At 37.5% G+C, this 19,172-nt stretch overlaps 2 protein-coding genes across 2 annotated transcripts; both read left to right on the forward strand.

Moving 5' to 3' along the window:
• Positions 1-1,522: 1,522 nt before the first annotated feature.
• On the forward strand, positions 1,523-6,713 carry LOC309705401 (immunoglobulin lambda-1 light chain-like). Its single transcript, XM_082531210.1, has 4 exons — positions 1,523-1,830; positions 1,914-2,236; positions 5,151-5,184; positions 5,911-6,713. Exons 1-4 carry the CDS (start codon positions 1,746-1,748, stop codon positions 6,231-6,233), a joined length of 765 nt encoding a protein of 254 aa, XP_082387336.1. The 5' UTR covers positions 1,523-1,745; the 3' UTR covers positions 6,234-6,713.
• A 3,885-nt stretch (positions 6,714-10,598) lies between these two features.
• Positions 10,599-17,365, forward strand: LOC309705400 (immunoglobulin lambda-1 light chain-like). Its single transcript, XM_082531209.1, has 4 exons — positions 10,599-10,677; positions 10,770-11,100; positions 15,207-15,244; positions 15,946-17,365. Exons 1-4 carry the CDS (start codon positions 10,638-10,640, stop codon positions 16,266-16,268), a joined length of 732 nt encoding a protein of 243 aa, XP_082387335.1. The 5' UTR covers positions 10,599-10,637; the 3' UTR covers positions 16,269-17,365.
• Positions 17,366-19,172: the final 1,807 nt, after the last annotated feature.

The raw sequence follows: 19,172 nt of genomic DNA on the forward strand, positions 1-19,172 counted from the left end.
TGTTCATGTTTCCGAAGTAACAAAGACACGACGGATGGCCTGGATTGCAGCCATTCAAAGACCAAATATAACGTCCCAGAACACTCCAGCTCACAGGTTAGTCTGCTCCAAGCATTTACACGAAGGTCAGTGTTTTTTAGTAGTTAATACGTCATTTTCATAACATAATTGGTGATATAGGTTACAAGCAAGAACAGAAATTGTCGCGCTATGCTCCTTTGTTTATTGTGCATAAATAGTGAATTGTCCTGACACAATATTGCGTTTCGCTTCTGTTATTATGGTACATTGACAAAAACATATACTTTTATTCACAGGATAAAACAGTTTTTTTTTTGTATCACTAATTGCCCAGTACGATTACAGCATACAGTATTATTGTCACTGCTACATTTCTGTGATGGGTACCAGAAATTATTTCCACTACTAATTAATTACCGTTGAGCTCAAAGGTCCTATTAATAAACGGTTAAGGAATGTGTATTTATGAAGACGATTTGTGAGACTGGTAAACTTATGATACGTACGATGGTCTTTCGTTCTACACGGTGCATTTCAAGGTCCTGTACCCATCCGTCGGTAAACTGTACCTGGGCTTGTTGCAGTGACCTGAAGTTACTAAACATCATGAGTGTATGCACTCACTCCAAGAACCGTATAATTATAAATATGCATATAAATATGCTAAGATGAGATAGCTGACTTCATCTAACTAGCAAATGTTGTCCAGGCTACATTGGTGATACAGTTTTTTTTAATGTGTATGATATTTTTGTCATGCGATTTTAAAGCTGGTCCTACAACCGCATCCAAGAATAACATGCAGCTTATCTCAGAACTGTCGGTGAAAATTATTCTTGGAGCTAGGTTTAATTGAGCTGCATTTTAAAGAGGTGCAATTTCACAATTTGTGTATATTTTCTAAGTTCACTATTTTGTCATGTGTTGAGAAAAACACAGATTTAAAAATTACATGGTCTAATATTTACATTTAGCATATAACTGCAACATTATTTTTTCGTTTGTTTTTTTTAACGACTCGAAAGGACTTGAAATTCAAAGTTTCAGACTTGTGACTTGACTCGGACTTTTACACCAGTGACTTGAGACTCGACTCTGACTTGCCTGACATTACTTGAGACTTGACTTGAGACTTGAGGATAAAGACTTGAGACTTACTTGAGACTTGCAAAACAATGACTTGGTCCCACCTCTGGTCATAACCCTCCAACAGATTTTTCAGATTTTTCTCAAATAAAAAATGGCTTACTTGCTTTTTTTTAAGAACAAGGGGAAGCATATTAAAAGACCTGTACCACAGCGCTTTACTTTGTGTCAAAGACCTCTTTACTAAGCAGCCTTAGGTCCACTTGCTGACTTTGTATAAGTTTGCAGTGTGTACTGGATAAACTGGATAAACTGGATAGTGACATAAACTCCCGTTTTTGTAATTATTCAGTTTAATTTCTGCTGTTACTGATAAATAGACAGACACTTTACAATGATAAATATGCAAACAACAATGATAAATATTTCAATTAAACCTACAGTTTAATGTAATATTTAGGGGAAGGGAGACATCAGTAACACCCAAATTCTAAATAAAAAAATAAGTTAGCCTCCACTCAAGACAATATCACAAAGTATGCAGGTTTACCCAGAGCTCCTCCTTCTGTCAGTCTCTCAATTTCAGGGACATATTTAATGGTTCACACCTCCTCTAATCATCCCACAGAGGCAGTGAAATGTCTTTCCAAGTTACAAGTCCATTCTCAGCACACAGTGACAACATGCTGGTGACTCTCTGTGCTCTCATCACTGCTCTGACATGTATAGATCCTCATTTATACTTCAAATTAGTTGTTATTTGTTGGATTGATATTTCAGTGGGTTTCTCTTCTTATCATTTGCAGGTGTGAGTGGTGTGACGGTGCTGACACAGAAACCTGTTTTATCAGTGAGCAAAGGAGAGGCAGTCACTATGGACTGTAACCTGGGGACTGTTACTAATAGTGAGGCGCGCTGGTATAAAGAGATTCCAGGAGAAGTTCCTCAGTATGTTCTAAGGATGTATCATGGCTGGAGTTCTCCAAGCTATGGTTCTGGGTTCTCCTCTCCAAAATTCACATCCACTCATCAGTCAACATCAGATTATCGTTTGATCATCAAGAATGTGGAGGAGGGAGACTCTGCAGTCTATTACTGTAAGACATGGGACAACTCTGTTGATGAGTTCGTATCACAGTGATTTACACTGTGACAAAAACGTTCTCACTGATACTTCTGCTTTTGGGGACTCTTTCACACACTGTACACTCACAACTCTTTTACACGCACGTTTTCGTCCTTAATCAAGTTTTGAATAGACGCTAATTTCAATAAGCTTTATAGAGATAACTGTTGCATTCCATCTGCAGTAAAAGTAATAGTACTCAGTAAATCCTATTTACTCTTTCACCTTAGGGTATATTTACTTTTCATAGAGCTACATGCATGCAAATACTCATGCTGACGACATCAACAAACTTCTAAATATCATATCATGAACATCACTGCCATGAAATCCAGGATTTCAGTTTGTGCCTACTATTTTTCACAGTACACTTTGAAAGCACTCAGAATAAAGGAAAAAAACATTTTTTTTTAAAAATTCCTGCAGCAGTTACTTAGTTTTCACTTTTGCCACCTCTGTCTATCTCATTGAGACTATCTCTTTACTTTGTTACATATTCCATATGTACAGGGAACAGCCTATAAAAAAATGGCACACCAAAAATACCTGAAGTCAGCAGGTACAAATGTTTCAAAGAAAACAGTAAGCAATGCATTCAATATCCATGCCATGAGAGAGATGACAGGAATTCTGTTTGCTGGTATAAACAAGTTCCTGGACGGTTTCCTCAGATTTCTCCATTCTGACAGCTCACCCAGCTTTGAAAAAAGGTTCCTCAGAGACAGTGTCACGGACCCAGTTCCAGGGATTCGGGGTCCGTGAGCAGTGTGGACTAGTTATTATTATTATTATCATTATTATTGTGGTTATTGTTACTATGGTTGTGTCTGCTGTCCTGTTTTTCCATGTTGATGTACTGTCAGGTGTTATGGGTGTGTGCATGTGTGTGAGGGTGCGGTCGTGGGAGGCACTTTTAGGCCTGGTGGGTGTGGCCCTGCCAGCTGACCGGTCCCACCCAGGAATCCACACACACCTGGCGCCAATCAAGCCTCGTCAGAGGAGCTTCAAAACAGTGTGGCTGAGAGCTCCTCTGACGCTGGATCGTTGAGTGACTTCCCATCAGTCTTAAGTCTATGTGCAAGGTTAGTGCAGGTCTGCCATTAGGTTTTTGTACTCACGGCTACCTTTTGTATGCATGTTTCCCCAGGAGGCATTGCGGCATCCAGGAGGCAGCACACGGACAGTACACAGGGAACGGAGACAGAGCACGGAGCACGGGATAAAGGAGAAGACACGGAACGGGAGTTGGGATCGCACGGGGAATTTATTGTTGTTTGGATTTTCACCCCTGTAAATAAACGCACTGCCTTCAGCGTCAAGTCCTGCATTTTGGGTCCTCATTTCTCACATCCCCACGGTCTGCCAGCCAGACCGTGACAGACAGATTCAACTCTACATCCTCATCAAACATTAATTACCACTTAACTATCAAGCAGGCAGAAAAAGAAGACAATGTACACAATGTACAATGATTTACATTGTGGCTGTTTTCTTAAGGCTCATTCACTCAATAGTCCAAAGGAGAAAACTCATTTTAACATACAACCTTCAGATTAGAACAGGGCGATATGACCAAAAATATTTATCACGATATAGATCTGAAAATTTGCGATAATGATATAACTGACGATATAATTGACACTAGACAAAATACTTTACAACTCCACAATTTTATTAGTGCAAAAAAAACCCATCAATGTATTTTCACTTAAAAAAGCAGCTGTTTTTTGCATTAAAGTTATACAAAATTGTAACAGTGCAAATGCAAATTCCTTGCTGACAGTTTAACCAAAAGGCATTTCCAGTGGAAATTGGCCGACATATCCTCGGCATAACCATGTATAATATCCACAAAACTTAAAAAAAGTTAAACTTGTAATATTATGTTGAAGCACCGTACGTATCACTCCGCGAGGCTCCTGCCTACGATTGCCGTAATGCTCTGACAATCCATCACGCAGTGCGGCTTCGTAGCTTAGCAAAGTCATCCTGAAACATTTGACAGATTTTCGAGCGCCGTGTACCACATAAAATTGTTTCGAGGTCAGTAAACACAACTAGAATTCAAACATAAGGCACACGGGATTATAAGGGGCACTGTCGATTTTCAGAAAAATCAAAGGATTGATTTTAAGTGTGCCGTATTTTCCAAAAGACACGGTAATAACGACGGCCCGCTAGCATGCACTACCAAAAATAGTGGTTTGTTGTGTTTCTGACGGACGAAAGCTAAACCAGTTCCACACCACTGAAGTTGCATTTTTACAAACCAGTTCTGGTTCATCCGTTTCATTTAACGATCCACTTTCGCCCTTCTCATTCACCGTCACTGTCGTCCCTTTTTCGCCATGTGCGTATGAAAACAAAGGCACTGCGCATGCGCGTTTTACCCATATTCTATTGCGATATTTCATTTTCTTGTCGTTGCCCAACATTATACCGGTATTACCGTGAACAGTATATGGCCCAGCCCTACTTCAGATAATGTCATATTGAACATCGGATTGTTCTTTTTGTTTTGTTTTTTGTTTTTTTTATCCCTTTTAACCTTTAACCTGTCTTTTATCAATCATGCAGAGACAGGGGACTCTGCAGTGAGTTCCTGTCAGACATGGGAAGACTCCCAAAAATGCTCCGTCATAGTGAACCAGACTAAACAAAATCTCATTGAGAGACAATGAATCTCTGGTTAATTCAGATGAATAATGAGTACTTAATTAAGTCTTACACAAAACAAGTGACAAGAAGAAAAAAACACGACTACACACAGAGACACAGTTATAAAGTACAAACAGATGAAAGGAATGAGATGTTGACAGTGAAAGTTGGTCTCTACAGGATGTTTCAGTTCCTCTCCCCTCATCAGTGACAGTCAGGAGGTTTTTGTACAGCCATGTATACAAACTGAATCACTGTGGTATTCGGACAAGGCACCAAGCTGATTGTGACAGGTAAGTACTTTTTAACTGATCATAAAACAAGAGAGATTTTGCAAAAATCTACTGATGACTACTTAATTCAATATGTTTCTTGTTCAGCATCATTTTTACGATTTTGTACAACATGAAATAGTTTGAGGTTGTTGTATGTGCAGGAGACATGAATTCTTTATATTAAAAAAAATTGAAAAGGTGTCAAACCAAATTTGTATATTTTTATATAAATGTTGTTCACTAAACATTATGTGAGATATGATATCGTCCGTTCTTATTATTCTCATAGTGTTTTTATTTAATATTTGGGTTGGCATTTCAAAAACATATATAAGATTGTTTTCTTTTTCTTCAGTAGTAGTTAACAGTGTTACTAAAGTTAAAAATTAATTTTAAGTGATTAGAACCTGGCTGTACAGTTTTTTTTTTAATGAAAGAAAATTCCTCACAGTAACTGACATGTTATGCAGAAACCTCCAGAATTAAATCAAAAACATCTTACATGGAAAGTTAAAGAGTAACTAGTCATATTTTATTTTAGGAAAACTTAAAAAGAAAATCAATTGCTATGTTGGGTTGTCTGTATATTTTTCCAAATCACATTCGTATTGCTTTCTTCTAATTTCATAACAAATATTATGTTTATTCCATATTGACTCTTATTGATGTCTTGATTTCTTCTGTTTTCATTATTTCATTTCCTTTGATTTTTCAATTTCCTGAACATCTTTCATGTATTTTCAGGCTCCAGCCTCTCTCCTCCTGCCCTGACAGTCTTCCCTCCGTCCAGTGCTGAGCTCCAGTCCGTCACAGCTTCTCTGGTCTGTCTGTCCAGTCAGTCTGTGCCTTTTGCAGATGTGAGCTGGTTGGCTGCTGGGAGTCCAGTGAGCAGTGGGATCTCTACCAGCACTGCTGTTCAGAGATCAGACCAGACTTACCAAATCAGCAGCTCTCTGACCATCCAGACATCAGACTGGAACATGGATAAGGTTTATACATGTAAAGTGTCTTTGGGCTCACAGACTTCAGAGAAAACCATCAAGAAGTCAGAATGTCCCACTGAATAGTCGAGGACCAGAATGCATTTAAAATCTGCTTCTTTACTGCTTGTGCTGTTTGCTCATTACAGTCTTTACATGTTAGAAATCAGAATAATGCAAAAGGTTTAAGTCATGTATTCATTTGCTGGTTTTTGACAAGTATTTTCAGGAATTTGTGTTTTGCGTTAAATTAATAAAAGCATTGATTTAAAAAATGTGTTTTCTTGTGAGTAAATGGGAAAATGTATCACTGTATTATAAATAACATAAGTTTAAGGTTATTAAAATGAACTGTTAAATTTTGGAGAGGGGCACAGAGAGGAAAAAGAACACTCATAAGCACACCACTTTTTAAAACATCTTCTTCCCATAGTTAAAACATAAATATTTTCTGACATACGTGCTATGTAATATTTGAACACTAGAGAGCATCATTTAATAATTCTTCCTGAGTAACAGAGAGGGCAAGAGTCACTGGTTTAAAATGTTGCAAATGAATTTTCACACTCAGTGAAGCATAACCTCTGCTCTTCTGTTTTTTCATGTCCATGATGCACCTGCAGGTCTTATAACCTCATGTAAATGAAGTATCAGCTCTCTGTAAAATAAAATGGAACTGCTGTTTAGTGGAAATGTTTTAATTATTACCATTCGATCATTCAGAGACAGTTAGCTGAATCCTGTTTGATTTTTGCCTAAACATAACTTTATTTACTGTTAAGGAACACTAAATAGAGTCCAGTTATGAAATGAAATGTGTTACACCCCAAAACACATAAAAAAGGAAAGATAATGCCCCTGCTCTAATTTCCCAAAGAAAGACCAATGCTGCCACAGGGTTGCGCTTTCACAACAACCAGATATTTTGTTAATTTCAAAAGGTAGCAAGCATCAAGATGGGCATGGTCAAAACAACAAGCAAAACACTCTAGAAATGAAACAGAACTGACCTACCTATAACGAGAAACCCAAAAGAAAATACTGGCCTCTTACCTGTCTCCCTAACCTAAACTGGAGAAAAAGGTTTTGTCAGGTTACAAATTTGGAAGCTTTTGAATCCAATTAAAATCAAATCACTCATGCTGATTCTCTGGAAAAGAGCAGAACAGACTTAAAACAGAGTTTATTAAACATTGTCATATGAACAGCAGAACAGTGCATTTACAGCAAAAATAACACATATCAATCAACACAAACAAAAGCAAAGCAACCCCGGGGTGTAGAGCCTTAAAGCACAAACAGAAACACATCCAAAAGACAGACAGGAAAGAAGCAGCAGACAAAAGCTACCCAATGCATATTTCACTCATGTTATTTAGGGACAGTGATCCCCCCCTCCCATCGTTGGGTATCCTTTCTTCCTTTTTTATTTTTCTTCATCTTCTTTTTGACACTCTTCCACATCCTGATCACAGAGAGATCAAGCAAACTCAGTATAAACCCACCAAGATAAAGTGGTGGGTTTACATTATCTGCAACACATTATGCAGATAATATTTTGTAGTTTTTCTCTGTCAATTGTTGCAAATTTCTCAAAGCAGAATCATCATAACACTCATTATGCAGTTCTGACAAACAGTTAGGGCATTTTTTATGACACAGACTCACCTGTGCACAGGACACCCCAACAATTAAAAAAAAAACAAACAACAACAACAACAACCTTTTCACATCAGCCAAAACACGAATAGTAAGTCAGTCACTTCAATTCTGGGATGAATGAATGTAAATTTTTCACCACCCTATAAAGACAGAGTCATTGAAATATGACTAATATCTAATAATATAATATCTAATATCTAGTAGCAACTCAAAGCTAGCAACTTATGCTTTTTTTTTGGTCCAGACTCACACAATTAGTTTTTAAACATTGTTCTGTTATTTTTATTGATTGTATTTTTATTTTCATTTAAATTTTCACTTTAAATAAACAAAGCCCCAGAATACACACACATTATTCACACACAAAGCCTCACATCATCAGCTTTTATTATTATTGTACTGTAGCATATGTCTGATCAAAAACTGTGAAGGTTCTCAGTCATCCAGGTCATCTTCTTTCCAAGCTTCTTAGAATTTGATCAAAAACATGCTAATTGTGAATATGATTTCAAGCCACAGTAAGACAAAATTGAAAAAAAATGAGACTACACAAATTCATTTGACATTACAGTTCAGTAATTTCACTAACTCGTGCTTAACTAAAATTCAGTCAAAATAAAACAAGACTGCATCAAACTCAGAGTTATGTTCACTGTATGAAATTATCAGTAATTTATATCACTTAATTTAGTTTCTATAAATAAAAGCTGTTTTGCTGAATCTCCTCCTCTTTTACTTCTGCTCCTCTGTGTCTTTATAAGCTTCAGTATCTCTTCTCTTCTCACTACAGCACCTCTCATCTTTCAGCTGGACAGTTTCACCACCTAATATCATCATGTTGGGAACCCTCTGTGCTCTCATCACTGCTCTAACGTGTAAGATTTTCTTCTCATTTATATAACAGTTTGTATATTTTGAGGTAAATCTTTCACTCATTTATTTCTGTGTTTCCTGGCAGATGGTGATGCAGTGATAGTGTTGACCCAGACACCTGCTGTCCACACAGTTTCTCCAAGTCAAGAAGTTGTTCTCAACTGCAACATAGAGAGATATGACAGGAATTATATTAACTGGTATAAGCAAGTTCCTGGAGGGGTTCCTTAGTATGTTCTAAGATTTCTTCATTCTAGCAGCTCACTCAGCTTTGGAACAGGATTCTCCTCAGACAAATTCAACTCTAAATCCTCATCAAACATTGATTACCAGTTCATTATCAAGCGAACAGAGACAGGAGACTCTGCAGTGTATTACTGTCAGACGTGGGATGACTCTGCTTCCGCACCCGTATCACAGTGATTCAGGCTGTGACAAAAACCTCCTCATTATTACTTCGGCTTCTGCTTTCCCTTACAGATTATAGATTCATCAAGAAAATTCTAAAGAAAACGTATGGTGTTATTTTTGTGCCACTATTCTGAGCGCACGTAAATAAAAACGCACCACCTTCAGATAATGTGTTTTTAAATACTGGATTGCTAGTTTTTCCTTCTTAAGTTAAAAGTATCAAAAGGAAAACAATGAAACACATTCACACATTATCAGATAAATCAAAATTCAATTTCTCTCAATCAATTTGGTGCAATTCTCACAGCAGAAAGGTCATTCTGACCAGTCTACATGCTTTGCTCAAAACAATTAGGGCATTTTTCATAACTCACACTCAACCGTGCAAAAGACAATGTAACTATTTTATATTTGTCAAAACGTGAATAGTCTGTCAGTCACCTCATCTCTGTGATAAATGATCATTTCCCCAGCCTGAAGACCAATTCATTAAAATGTTTAGTTTTTTGTTTAGTTTTGAGATAGAATAGAATAAACCTTTATTATCCCACAAATGAGAAATGAGGTTTAAATATTTCTGTAAGGAATAGGAACACCTTTTTAGACAGCGCATCTTGAAACTAGAGAATTTACACTCGTTCCATTGGCAGATCTTTTCACTTGTTCCAAGCTTTTGTTCTCTTCCAGACTGACAGAAGCGAGGCTGCCATATTGCGCCATCGGCCCCTCTGGCCAACACCAGTAGGCGGTAGGGTATAGTGTCTTGCCCAAGGACACAGCGACCAGGACAGAGAGCCCAGGGATCGAACCGGCGAACCGGCCTGCACACAGCCTAAACATGACACTTTGAAATATAATTTAAAATAGCCAAATTTAAATATAACCAATCAGAATATTTTTTATTTATTACTTTTTATTTAGCAAGTTTTAATTTTGATTAAACTGTTTGTTCGTAACAATGAAGGAGATAGCATCTCCGTCAGCTGTCATGATGCAACTGCTGTGACAAATTTTGAGATAATTATATAATTTTTATTTTGCTGCTGAATCTTAATAGTTTATCACAGGGTGGGAATTTCAAGCTGCAAACTGTTTCTGTTTTTAAAAAACTGTTTTTATACATCACATTTTAAACAGGCCCATCTTACTTACAGATATTTAGTTGTTTAATTAGATGATCCCACTGTTGTGCAAAGTTTGACATGTGAGAGAATAACTTACTGTGAAAATGATTTTTTTACAGAGCTAAAGCTGAAATTGTAAACTTTATGTTGCTTCAGAATATGCTAATCTAATTATAGTTTTTAAATACAATACAAGTTAAAAGTATAAAATATAACCAACCATGGAAAAAGAATGGCTATTAACCATTCCAAAATAATAATAAAAAAACTATATATACAAGACATATTTATTATTGTTATTAATATTAATAACACAGGCAAGCGGAAAAAAGAAAACTCCAAAGCTCCTCCTCCTGTTAGTTGTATTAAATAGTTCCTCCACCATCGCCTCTCCACTCAGTTCTCAGCCCACACTGACAACATGCTGGTGACTCTCTGTGCTCTCATCACTGCTCTAACATGTAAAGTCTAAAATATATTGAAGAATAGACTTCATGTTACAGTTAAATGTCAGTGTGTTTCTCTTGACTCCATGTCTTTTTGTTGTTTGCAGGTGTGAGTGGTGTGACGGTGCTCACACAGAAACCTCCTGTTTTATCAGTGAGGAAAGGAGAGACAGCCACCATGGACTGTAACCTGGGGACTGTTGATAACACTGTCTATTGGTATAAACAGATTCCAGGAGGAGTTCCTCAGTTTGTGCTGTATTTTCATCATAGCTATAGTTCTCCAACCTATGGCTCTGGGTTCTCTGCTCCAAAATTCACATCCACTCATCAGTCAACAACAGATTATCGTTTGATCATCAACAATGTGGAGGAGGGAGACTCTGCAGTCTATTACTGTCAGACATGGGACGGCTCTGCTAACAGTGGGGTATCACAGTGATTCACACTGTGACAAAAACCTCCTCACAGATACTTCTGCTTTTTGATGCTCTTTCACATGCTGAAAAAAAGACACATCCGAGAAACACACTGAAATCCCACCACCTCCAAATACTGTGTTATTTGTTTTGTTTTGTTTTTTTAATTAATTTTAATATTCATCATTGAAAATATGAATAAAGCAAGCAGAGGAATATAGAGATATTATTCAGCCAAAACATGTCAGAAGAGGACTAATACTGTATATAACTAAAAGTTATCTATAAGTAATAGAAATTTAGTAAACACCAGTCTCAGTTCTTAAATAGTGATAACTATACATCAGGCAGAAATAAATATAAGACGAGAAGAAAACGTGTGATGTGTGAGGATAAGGGCATTTGCATTTAAACTACAACTGTTCTGAATTTGTTGAGACTTGTTCTACCTCATGTTCTTAAAAACGTTACTGTTTATTCTTTTCACATAAGTCCTGCTCACATTTCAGCTAGAGAGAGATTGGTGTTAACACCTAAAACTGTCAATAATCAGTTATATAATATTTATTCCCTTTACAACAATAGTTTCGTGAGCAATATGTCATGACAGCCATAAGTGTGTCGGTTGAACATGAGCCAGAAACATTTAATTGATGTTATTTGCATTATAAATGATTTTTTATTCTATGAATGAAAATCATTGTGTTGAATCTCCTCCTCCTTTGGTTTGCCTCTCCTCTGTGTCTTTAAGTGTCAGTATCGCTTCACTTCTCACTACAATCCCACTCACATCTCAGCTGAACAGTAAAGATCATTTACACCTCACACTGACAGCATGCTGTGGATCCTGTGCACTCTCATCACTGCTCTAACATGTAAGATCTTCTGTTTTAGGGTGTATATTGTTGGAGGTAAACTTTTCATTCATGTTTTTGTGTGTGTTTCCTGGCAGATGTTGATGCAGTGATCGTGTTGACCCAAACACCTGCTGTTCACACAGTTTCTCCAGGTCAAGAAGTTGTTCTCAACTGCAACATAGAGAGATATGATGGGAATTATGTTAGATGGTATAAACAAGTTCCTGGAGAGGCTCCTCAGTATGTTCTAAGATTTCTTCATTCTACCAGCTCACTTGAATTTGGAACAGGATTCTCCTCAGACAGATTCAACTCTAAATCCTCATCAAACATTGATTACCAGTTCATTATCAAGCGAGCAGAGACAGGAGACTCTGCAGTGTATTACTGTCAGACATATGACTCTGCTTCTGCGTACGTATCACAGTGATTCAGGCTGTGACAAAAACCTCCTCATTATTACTTCTGCTTTTAGAAACGCTTTCATATGCAGATAATATATATATCCAATGAACTAAGTGTAACCCACTATCTTTAGACTGTGTTTTTAAACACTGGAATGTTGTTGGTGTTTTTTTATTCATTTTAACCTTGATTATTAAAAGTATAAAAAGAAAAGTACTGAAAAATACATCTCATTCACTAACATTGGCCCAAATTATAATATGTAAAAACACATAAACCAAACTATCCAACATACGGTAGTTTATGTTTTTGCAAGTTAATTTTAAATAATAAAAAAATTATAGACTTCTCTCAGCTCTTTCGTGGTTGTAATTGTTTAATTGTTATATTCCAGCTGCAGTAAATGTGACAGTAACCAGATTCTATCTGTCAGAAAGAACGAATCAATAGAAATATACACTGGATTCATCAAAAACACATTTTTAAATGGAAAAGCAAATTCTCATTTTATTTAGAGATGTGTTTATGATGTTTGTCTTAATTGTACACACATTTATATTTAATGTGTACATGTTCTGATTTTGACATGGTTACATATATAAATGTTGATGTTTTTGCTTTTGAAACTGTAATAACAATTCTTTTTAACCTTTCTAGTTGGTTTTCCCTCATTTCCCTCATTAACAAGAAACTTGCGTTGCTGAAGTGTGCCAAGAACAAAGGTGCTGCTAAGAAAGATATCCATCTCTATCTGGGTGTTTAAAATAGTTTAGACAGATTTAGTACCATATAATGAACCTTCATGTTAGACGTTTATAAGCCAGAAAGAAAATCTAGAAAATTGAAGAAAAGAACACTAGAGATTTCATTCTTTTACCTTTTTTCAATAACATTATTTATGTAAGTCAGGTCTTTAAAATATGACCATGAACTAGTAACACTAAGAGTGTGATTTACTACACTAAGTGTAAATACAGTTGAGATTGAAATAACTCCATTATGGATACAGAGAGACTTCACTAAAACATAATTAGGTCATGCATTATTATAATTACACATTAGTAAGCATTAGTAAGGTACTGGTAAAAATATTAGTCATTTACCAGTCAAAAGTTTTAGAACACCCCAATTTTTCCAGGTATTTATTGCAATTTAAGTCACTCAACTCCACTGAATTGCTTGAAATGGTAGTGGTGAACTGCCAGAGGTTAAAAAAAAAGGTAAGGTTACATCTTATGCCATCAGCTTGCCCTAGGTCACGGTTTCCTTCCACATATAGCTTTGCAAAAATTGCATAAAAAGCGCTTGCAGGAACAAAAACATAATATTCCAGAAACACACTTTGCCGATCCGATCAGCTGTTCGTAACACTTCCTACATTGAAATAAGAACTATCACATGTCCGCCATTACCTGCCTGAAACTGGAAGTGACATCATTTTTGCGGAAAATGTAGTTTTTTACTTGTAGGCCTTATAAGCATATACTGGTGTTTTTAAAAGTCATGTTTGACTTTGCCTCCTTTGTCACTGATTCTGTTCATAATTTTTATGGACAGGATTTCTAGGCGCAGCCAAGTGGCGGAGGGCTTTCACTTCGGTGGCCTTAGAATCTCATCTCTGCTTTTCGTGGATGATGTGGTCCTGTTGGCTTCATCGGGTGAGGGCCTCCAGCTCGCACTGGAACAGTTCGCAGCCGAGTGTGAACCAGCGAGAATGAGGATCAGCACCTCCAAATCTGAGGCCATGGTTCTCAACCGGAAAAGAATGGAGTGCCTGCCCCAAGTGGAGGAGTTCAAGTATCTCGGGGGTCTTGTTAGCGAGTGATGGGAGAAGGGAGCCGGAGATCGATAGACGGATTGGTGCTGCAGCCACAGTGATGCGGTCACTGCACCGGTCCGTCGTGGTGAAGAGGGAGCTGAGTGTAAAAGCGAAGCTCTCAATTTACCGGTCGATCGTCCCTACCCTCACCTATGGCCACGAGCTGTGGGTAGTGACCGAAAGAACGAGATCGCGGATACAAGCGGCAGAAATGAGCTTCCTCCGAAGGGTGGCTGGCCTCTTCCTTAGAGATAGGGTGAGAATTTCAGCCATCCGGGAGGGGCTCAGAGTAGAGCCGCTGCTCCTCCACATCGAAAGGAGCCAGCTGAGGTGGTTCGGGCATCTGACAAGGATGCCTCCTGGGTGCCTCCTGGGGTTGGTGTTCCGGGCATGTCCCACCGGGAGGAGGCTGGAGAGATTATATCTCTCGGCTGGCCAGGGAACGCCTTGGTGTTCCCCCAGATAAGCTGGAGGAGGTGGCTGGGGAGAGGGAGGTTTGGGCTTCTCTGCTGCCCCCACGACCCGACCCCGGATAAAGCGGAAGAAGAGGGATGGATGGATGTTTAACTTCATGCTTTTCTGAATAGTTTCTGGGATGCTTCGAACTCAAATTGCACTGCTGGAAATAGGTTATTTTGATGCATATGCTGTTTTCTTTGCAAATTTGCATTATAGAATTGTTTTTCGTTTTTTCTGCAGTATATAAAAATTGGTGTATCTCAAAAATAAAACTATGGGCTATAACAGTTGTGTTGATGTATAGCAACTTGAAATGCTCCCAAAAATGGCACTACAGCATGTAAAAATATAAAGTAAGCTCTGGCAGACTTGGTTCTATGGTAGGTCTTAAAGGGTTAAGGAATTTTTAATCATTAAAAAGTATATTGGAAAACATTATATCATTGTTGTGAAATATAAGCAGACTGATGAGGCGCATGATATGTTGACAGTGAAAGTTGGCCTAAACAGGATGTTTCAGTTCCTCTCCCCTCATCAGTGACAGTCAGGAGGTTTTTGTACAGCCATGTATACAAACTGAATCACTGTGGTATTCGGACAAGGCACCAAGCTGATTGTGACAAGTAAGTGCTGTTTAAATTGATCCTGAAACATTAGAAGATTTCTGATAGTTTACTGAAAAGTTCTTAATTTAATATTTTTTATTGTTCATAATCCTTTTTTTATATATTTATAGTATCTGATGCAGAGCCAACTCGTATTTTATACGTTAGAAATGATTATGAGTTGTATTAAAATCAAGAAATGTTTTCAATCAATTTAAAAAAAATGTTGTTTACTGAAAAAGTGAAAGATTTTGTCATTCAATCTTGTTATTTTCAAAGCATTTTCATTTTTAAAGAATGCATAAGTCTATGTTGTCTTTTCTCATTAAGAGTTTTACCTAATTTAAACATTAATGTAAAGTACAAAATTTTAAAATATCTAGGTTTAAACCTGTCACCTTTGAAATTGAAAGGAATGACTTGCATTGTATAGCATATGATTGTTGACATATCCTCCAGAATTAAATTAAATTCTCTTTAATGTAAAATTAGGGCTTAATTTAGTTTTGTTTTATTTTTTGACAGTTTTTAAAACCAGTTGGAAATGTGTGATTACCTGTTTATTTATTTGTTTTTTTTACAGAAAAACTGTTTATATTGTTTGATTTTTATGGGATTTATCTTTATTCTGTATTAAATCTTGTTGATTTCACCACTTCTACTTTTATTACTTCAGTTCTATTTTTCCTTAACATCTTTCATCTTTCATATATTTTCAGGCTCCAGCCTCTCTCCTCCTGTCCTGACAGTCTTCCCTCCGTCCAGTGCTGAGCTCCAGTCCGACACAGCTTCTCTGGTCTGTCTGTCCAGTCAGTCTGTGCCTTTTGCAGATGTGAGCTGGTTGGCTGCTGGGAGTCCAGTGAGCAGTGGGATCTCTACCAGCACTGCTGTTCAGAGACCAGACCAGACTTACCAAATCAGCAGCTCTCTGACCATCCAGACATCAGACTGGAACATGGATAAGATTTATACATGTAAAGTGTCTTTGGGCTCACAGACTTCAGAGAAAACCATCAAGAAGTCAGAATGTTCCACTGAATAGTCGAGGATCAGAATTTTAATGCATTTAAATTCAGCTTTTTCAATGTTTGTGCTGTTTGCTTATTGCAAAGCTGATATTTTAGAAATCAGAATAAAGCAAAAGGTTCACATCATTTGTTCATTTGCATTTTCATAAACAGATATTTGCAGTTGTTATGCATTAAATCAATAAAAGCATCGGTTTAAAAATCACTGTTTCCTTGTTCTAAAATAAAAAAAATTCTTTCACCGTTTCACTGAGGGGTACACACAGGAAAACGATCCATTTATAAGCACATCATTTTTTTAATGTTTTTCGTTATAAATAAAACATAAAGACATTCTGAAATGCATGCTGTGAGGCATTTGTACACTAGAGAGCATCACTTCATAATTTTACCTGAGTACAGAGAGAAAAAGTGTCACTGGTTTGAAATGTTGGTTCGAGAATTACAGATAAATCTTCACACTCAGTTAGTGATGCGTCAACTCTCAACTCCTCCCTCTCTTCCTGCCCTGTATGCACCTGCAGGTCTCAGAATTTTATTTATAACTACACATGCAAATTAAGATGTACCAGCTCTCTGTCAAATAAAATGGAAGCTGCTTACTGGAAATGTTTTATTACTAAAATTTGGTTATTCAGAAACAGTCAGCTGAATACTCTTTCATTGGTACAAACTTACCTTTATGTATTGATTAAAAAGACTAAAGAAAGTCCATTGCTGTGCTTTTTCTTATCACTTTTTCTTCCTGACCTTTGTGCTGCTGTAACAAGTCAATCTCCCCAGTGTAGTAATAATAAAGCCCATGTCTATTTATATCTGTCTGATTTAACCTATATAACCTGACCCACTGCCATATGCAGGTTTGCTTTGGAAGTTTTTTGACTTTTGACATTTTTGTCATTATTATATGTATTTTTTCAGGACTTTTATGGTTTCTTTTTACTGTTGCATCTTATTGCTTTTCTCTATGTGGGCAATTCAAACACAAAGCTGTTTATTATTTCCTTTTCTTTTAAAAGTCACCATCAACTGTCTTTTAGACGGCACATTAATCCCTTTGGGGGTTTTGTGAGTAAGGACATCCAGCATCAAAGTCTACCAAGTCTAACAAGCAGAGCTCATTGCTAGGCCACACCTTGTGATTTCAGTAGCAGCCAAAAGCACTGCTGATTTAAAAACAACAAATGCATTCTTTATTTTCTGACATTTGATTTGCTGCATGTCACCAAATGGTTTGGCAATTAAAAAATAAAAGTAAGAAAAGTGCCCCAAAAGTTCTCATTAACTTTAATATCCAAGAATAATCTACAGAAAGCTGAAGCTGAATTTCTGCACTTGTGACATCTCTTGTTAATGAACTTCACAATGCTTGTCAGGGTCCTCGAGCAGTTATGAATTATATTGTGTTATGTATATGTATTTGTTATTCTATGCTTCTGTTCGGTGTTCCACTTATTGTATGTGTCAAGCACCTGCAGGCCTGATGGGTGTGGTCCTGCTAGAGGATTGGCCACACCTGAAGCCCCACACACACCTGCTGCTGATCAGGCTCGTCGGGGGAGCTATTTAAGAGACTGATGGAGCGCTCACTGATGCTGGACCATTGCATGAGACTCCACGTTAGTCATACAGTTTCGGTTTAGTCCTTGAGTGCATGCCTGCTATAGTATTGTGTCCTGCCTCTATTGTTTTCCCCAGAAGAGGTGTGGAGCACCAGACAGCAGCCAGCACGGGGAGTGCTGAGACACGGGAGCGGAGAGCACTAAGACACGGACTTTTCACGGAGGACGCGACACGGGAGTCAGGGGAGAGCACGGGGATTTATTGTTGTTTTTTCCATACACTGTAAATAAACGCACTGTTGCACACAGAGCTCCGCGCCTGGGTCCTCCTTCCCACATCCCCCACGGTCTGCCACACTGTCCGTGACAATGCTTTTTTTTATCTGAAATTTTCTCCTTTGTTTTCTTTTTTTTAACTTTCATTTTCTTTAAACATCATGAGGGAGGACATGGCAAAGAAGTAAGACAAATAGAGGAAATAAATACACAAGCCTATGTATGTGTCGCCCACTTAAAATGCCAATCATCCTCAGCTGTTTTAATCGACTTTGTGTTATAACCTTTTTGTTTCTGAAGGCCTTGGTATAATTTACAGATAATTTTTCCATTAATCAGTTTGCTTCAATCAAACTGTAAGCATTTTGTCTCGTTTTGTTTTCATAGTTTTTAATCATGTTTACCTATAGTTCAAACAGAAGCACCAGAACAAACACACATTATTCACACATTAAACCTCACATCATCACCTTTTAATTCAATTCAGTTTTCATAAAGACTAGAACTTTAAATATAGCACAAGCAGAAAACAATCGAGAGAACTAAAACCATGACTGACACTAAATTAAGGAATATTAACAAAACTCAAAAACACATGAGCACTGTGTTAAAGACCCAGTGCCATGACACTTTTAAAACGAAGAAACCTCCAACAGAACCAGGGTCAGTGAGGGGTGGCCATCTGCTACGACCAGTTGGGGTGAGAGGAGGCAGACAGCAAAAAAGATCAAATTCAATGTGGCGTATAAACACAGAGAGTAAAAAAAAGGGGGAATGAAGAAAGACATCATAAGAAGCCCTCAGCAACTTAGGTCTATTGAAGCATAACTATTGGAGAATTCAGGGTCACCTGGTCCAGCCCTGATCTTATGCTTTATTGCTTTATCAAAAACAGTTAGCGTGGGTGTCTGTGAATCCAATTTGGAAGCTGGTTCAACAGAAGAGGGGTGGGAAAGCTGAAGGCTCTGCCTCACATTCTACTTTTAAATACACTAGGAACCACAAGTAAGCCTGCAAGCTGGGAGGTCTTTAAAAAAACAGGACTTGAATTGTTTGGACCTTGTATGCAAGTAGAAGTAT

This window comes from Aulonocara stuartgranti, assembly GCF_965226115.1.
Source record: "Aulonocara stuartgranti genome assembly, chromosome: 4".
Taxonomy (NCBI): Eukaryota; Metazoa; Chordata; class Actinopteri; order Cichliformes; family Cichlidae; genus Aulonocara; species Aulonocara stuartgranti.

Coding starts and splice junctions, on each gene's coding strand:
- LOC309705400 (XM_082531209.1), top strand. CDS start 10,638: ATGCTGGTGACTCTCTGTGCTCTCATCACTGCTCTAACAT. Junction 10,678..10,769: donor TCTCATCACTGCTCTAACAT/GTAAAGTCTAAA, acceptor TGTTGTTTGCAG/GTGTGAGTGGTGTGACGGTG. Junction 15,245..15,945: donor CACCAAGCTGATTGTGACAA/GTAAGTGCTGTT, acceptor ATATATTTTCAG/GCTCCAGCCTCTCTCCTCCT.
- LOC309705401 (XM_082531210.1), top strand. CDS start 1,746: ATGTCTTTCCAAGTTACAAGTCCATTCTCAGCACACAGTGACAACATG. Junction 1,831..1,913: donor TCTCATCACTGCTCTGACAT/GTATAGATCCTC, acceptor TATCATTTGCAG/GTGTGAGTGGTGTGACGGTG. Junction 5,185..5,910: donor CACCAAGCTGATTGTGACAG/GTAAGTACTTTT, acceptor ATGTATTTTCAG/GCTCCAGCCTCTCTCCTCCT.